The sequence below is a fragment of the Palaemon carinicauda genome, chromosome 8 (assembly GCF_036898095.1).
Source record: "Palaemon carinicauda isolate YSFRI2023 chromosome 8, ASM3689809v2, whole genome shotgun sequence".
NCBI lineage: Eukaryota > Metazoa > Arthropoda > Malacostraca > Decapoda > Palaemonidae > Palaemon > Palaemon carinicauda.
The window spans coordinates 121,573,602-121,578,601 of NC_090732.1; the positions used below are offsets into that span (position 1 = coordinate 121,573,602).

The 5,000-nt window shown below is 35.6% G+C and overlaps 1 protein-coding gene across 1 annotated transcript in view; it reads right to left on the bottom strand.

Annotated features, from left to right (window-relative positions):
- Positions 1-414: 414 nt before the first annotated feature.
- Positions 415-5,000, bottom strand: part of LOC137645428 (uncharacterized) — a 19,579-nt gene continuing 14,993 nt past the window's right edge. The window contains exon 2 of the mRNA XM_068378235.1: positions 415-937. Within this exon, the coding sequence (XP_068234336.1) occupies positions 415-937 (523 nt within the window). The remainder of the gene's footprint in view (positions 938-5,000) is intronic.

Sequence of the window (5,000 nt, forward strand, 5' to 3'; positions counted from 1 at the left end):
GTTAGACCTTAAAAAAAGGCTGCTTATCATAAACCTCAGGAGTAACCATATAAAATATAAATAATCATAATAATCTTAATTATGTAAATGAAAGTAACTAAAATTTGTGTTATTTGTCTACTCTAATCAAGAAGGGGAGAGGTTAATCATAATAATCTTAATTATGTTAATTGAAAGGGACTAAAATTTGTGTTATTTGTCTACTTAGATCAAGAGGGGGAGAAGGTTATATGGATCGAATGAAGAATTAACTATTAATTAATAAAACATATAAAGGAAAAAAACACAATTAATGGCTATCCAGCTGAGAGATCAAGAGAGAAGAAGAACATTCACCAACTGGAAGAATGGGGGTCTTGATAATTTGAGTGAGAATGGGCCAAAAAGTGTTTGTGGTAGGCTCCGGATGGCGCTCTAATGAGAAATGTTTATGCAGGAGGAGGAGGAGGAGGAGTAAGAGGAGGAGGAGGAGGAGGGAGAAGGAGGATGAGGAGGATAAGTAGGAGGAGAAGGAGGATGAGGATAAGTAGGAGGAGAAGAAGGATGAAAAGTAGGAGGATGAGGAAAAGGTGGAGGATGAGAATGAGGAGGAGGAGTAGGAAAATGAGGAGGAGGAGGAGTAGGAAAATGAGGATGAGGATAAGTAGGAGGAGGAGGATGATAAGGAAGAGGAGGAGGAGGAGGAGGATAAGGAGGAGGAGGAGGATAAAGAGGAAGAGGAGGATGAGTACGAGGATAAGTGGTAGGAGGAGGAGGATAAGAGGAGGAGGAGGAGGAGGATGAGTACGCGGATAAGTAGTAGGAGGAGGAGGATAAGGAGGAGGAGGATAAAGAGGAGGAGGAGGAGGATGAGTACGAGAATAAGTAGGAGGAGGAGGATAAGTAGGAGGAGGAGGATGACCTCACGTGCCGTTGCAAGGGCCGTGTAGGGCCATAACTAACAATATTAACACAGCAACGTCTCCAAGCAGTCGTCAGAGACCGGCTAGGCACTCGTAACTTAGTTATTAGCACGCCCAAGGCCAGCTAACTGCCATTCTAGCTATACAAACAGCTCCTAAGTTAATTACTTGAGAAACATTAGAGGCTCAATGAAATCATATAAGTCTTGGTCATTTCTGTAACGAAGTTTTCATTTGTCTTGTCGGTAGACAACACATAAGCAAAGAGAAAGGCGAGAGTTTGCAGTAAACTTTCCGTATAGGGTCATTTACGATGATACTTGGAACTGAACTATTTTCTTTTGCATATCGTTATAAAAATGAAATAAATGGTATTTAACACTATAAAATAATCATCACATAATACAAGAATTGCTATAAAATTTTTACAAATAGAATAAAATCCCTAAAGTTTATTATAAAAAACATCGTTTATATCAAAATCCCTAAAGTTTGTTATAAAAAATATCGTTTATATCAAAGTTCAAATACTATAAAACAATAATATAGAAATGAAATATGGACTTGATGAACAAAACATAAAAATTTCATTATAGTACAGTGATATAAATAATGGCAATACCAAAATGAGGTCTTCAATAAGAACATCCATAACAATACACTTACTGATGTCTAAAATAGTTGCCCTATAATTCGTTTGTGCACAGTAACTACAACTGTAAGCAATTACCCTAAAATTCCATTGAGCACAGTAACTACTACTACTACATGTAGTTACCCCCATAATTCGTTTGTACACAGTAACTACTACTGCAAGTAGTTACCAAGTAATTCGTTAATGCATAGTTACTACTACTGCAATAGTTACCACTTATTCGTTTGTACACAGTAACTAATACTGCAAGTAGTTACCAAGTAATTCGTTAACGCATTGTTACTACTACTGCAATAGTTACCACTTATTCGTTTGTGCTTAGTAACTACTACTGCACGTAGTTACCCCGTAATTTGTTTGTGCACAGTAACTATTACTGCAAGCAGTTACAACGTAATTTGTTTGTGCACAGCAACTACTTCTGCAAGTAGTTACCCCGTAATTCGTTTGAGCACAGTAACTACTACTGCAAGTAGTTACCCGGTAATTCTTTTGGATACATACTTTGTTTACACTTCACAAATTTTTCACTGAATTGTAGTTGTGGTTATGGTGGCCGATGTGGTAACGTTTTTGACTGGCGAATGCCAGACTGGGATTCGAGTACCGCTCAAACTCGTTAGTTTCTTTGTTCGCTGCAACCTCACCATCCTTGTCAGCTAAGGATGGGGGCTTTGAGGGAGCCTATAGGTCTATCTGATGAGTCATCAGCAGCCATTGCCTGGCCCTCTTTAGTCCTCGCTAGTGCAATGTCACTGTCCCTTGGCTTTGACATTCATGAGTGCCCTTTAAACCTTCAAACAATGCGTTCTATATTGTGTTTTGAATTGTAAAACGAAACATTTTACTAAGAGCTTGAAAATTGCAATCATAATTTCTTCTATCTAACTAAGTTAAAGCAAAAATATTGGAGTATTTATTCGTATGAACAGTTTGCACTAAGCTTTCACATTTTCCTTTCGAACGTCCAAAATGTACAATAGTGAAATGTGTTTACAATTAACCGTAGAGTAGTTCAATTATTATTATAACTATCCACGCTTCAAATGCAAATGAAAAAGCAGGATGCTATAAGTCCAAGGGCTCCAACAGGGAAAACCGCCCAGTGATAGGAGGAAATAAGGAAACAAATACATTACATGAGAAGCAACGAATAATGAATATGAAACATCCTAAGATCAGTAACAACGTTAAAATAGAGATGTCATATATGTAGAGAGGCTGATATCAGTCTGTTCATCCTAAAAAAAATTCACTGCAAATTTGAACCTCTTTAGTTATGATCATTACATGAGACGAAACGAATAATGAGTATAAAACATCATAAGATCAGTAACAACGTTAAAATAGAGATGTCATATATAACCTATGAAGAGAGGCTGATGTTAGTCTGTTCAACATAAAAACATTCACTGCAAGTTTGAACTTCTGAAGTTCCACCGATTCAACTGCCTGGTTATGAAGATCATTCTGCAATCTTTACTCAGCTAGAATAAAGCGCCTAGAATAATGTGTAGCATAGAACCTTATGATGGGAAAAGATTATTACTTTAAGTATACCTATTTCGACATTTTGAGTAAAGACGATAAAAAAATTCAGATAATATGGGAGTTATAGAACTAAGGCGGTAATCAGCAGGGCTATAGCTACCACAAACATATGTACCTAATGAAGCAATATTGCCAATTCTTTAATAAGAGCAATATGAACCTTTTCTTGCCAACTTGCAAAAAATAACAGCAACGATGGTTACAACAAAATGTGCGATTTCAATACCTACCATTTTCACATATCTAAGCATATACATAATATGAGATCATGTCTTCTTTGATGCCTTTGAATCTCATATTTACTTAGTTATGTCCAATTTTCTAAAGCTTCTAAAACCTGTTGCAAGTCATAACTTTATCTACTTATTTTTTAAACATTTATTTCGTTGTCAGATAAAACTGACTTGAGTGACATGGACCTTTTTAGTTAAGGAAATAATTGCATATCAGAATTTTCTACACTTATATGAATTCATCTCCCCTCAACATGAGGGCCTCCAAAATTCTCGTGGAGGGGAGTACTCAATATACATAAACGTAATATTACGGCTATCAATTAAAAAGGTTATTACTGGCGTGGCCATGTAAAATGAATGAAAGAAAACATTTCACTAAATGAGAGATCGGTTGCCAAGTACTGTATGAAGGAGAAGTAACCAACTTTTCGAATAATAATAATAATAATAATAATAATAATAATAATAATAATAATAATAATAATAATAATAATAATAATAATAATAAAAAAAATCCAGAGCGTATTTCTGCAAGGTGGTAGAAGTAATACCATTTTCAAGCGAGTCGAATTACTACTGATGAAACTGCTGTAGTGTATGAGACTATTATTATCCTGATTATTATTACTTGATAAGCTACAGCCCTAATTGGAAAAGCCGGATGCTATAAGCCCAAGAGTTTCAACAGGGGAAAATAGATCAGTGAGGACAGGGAAATAAGGAAAAATTACAAGAGAAGTTTAAGAACAGTAATAACATTTAAATCAATTCTTTATATATAAGCTATAAAAAAGTGAAAATAACTAGATCATCCACAGCGTATTTGTGCAAATGTAATACAATTCTTAATAGGGTAGACCTGCAACTGATGAAGCTACAGTAATATTCTGAGAGCCAAAAATCATGCAAGAATCTCTTTCAGTTGTATAGGTTGAACATGCCAGTAACTCCGATGCTAATTTTATCCGAAGTCCTCCCTTGTTCGCGAACACGGGCTTCAGTTACATCAGCAGTCAATTCGCACACTTTAATGACCAATTACGCATATAAAATATCACGACAGAGAGAGAGAGAGAGAGAGAGAGAGAGAGAGAGAGAGAGAGAGAGAGAGAGAGAGAGAGAGAGAGAGAGAGAGAGAGAAACTCTCGTTGAAAAGCTACCAGATCCTTTACAAACGCATCATTAGTAAGTCGAATGAACACCAATCCTGACATCACATTGAATGCAAATGCTGAAACGGCTTACCAAATCAGTATTGTTTTCTGCACTAATTGGCGATTGTTTTTCATATCATAACAGACCTGTTTTGTCCAGATATATTTCTGATTTCAAAAGGCAGAACATTAATAATTGCAACAATCAGCAGCCCAAAATAAATTTTTACCCTGTTAATATCGTTACATGTCGGTACATAAAGATCTAGTTAAAAAAAAAAAAAACTTCAATATAACTATATATGTATCAGTAATTACTATCATACCGGTTTACATTGGCGGGTTAAAAACGGGTAATAAAAAATATCTCTAACATCAACTTATTAAAAATATCACATATTTATTCCAATATCAGCTGTAATTACAAGTCGGGCATACGTTTATATTATGCAGAGGGTGTAATTTCAATAGGTGTATTTGGGAGAATTGAATTTCCGGCCCT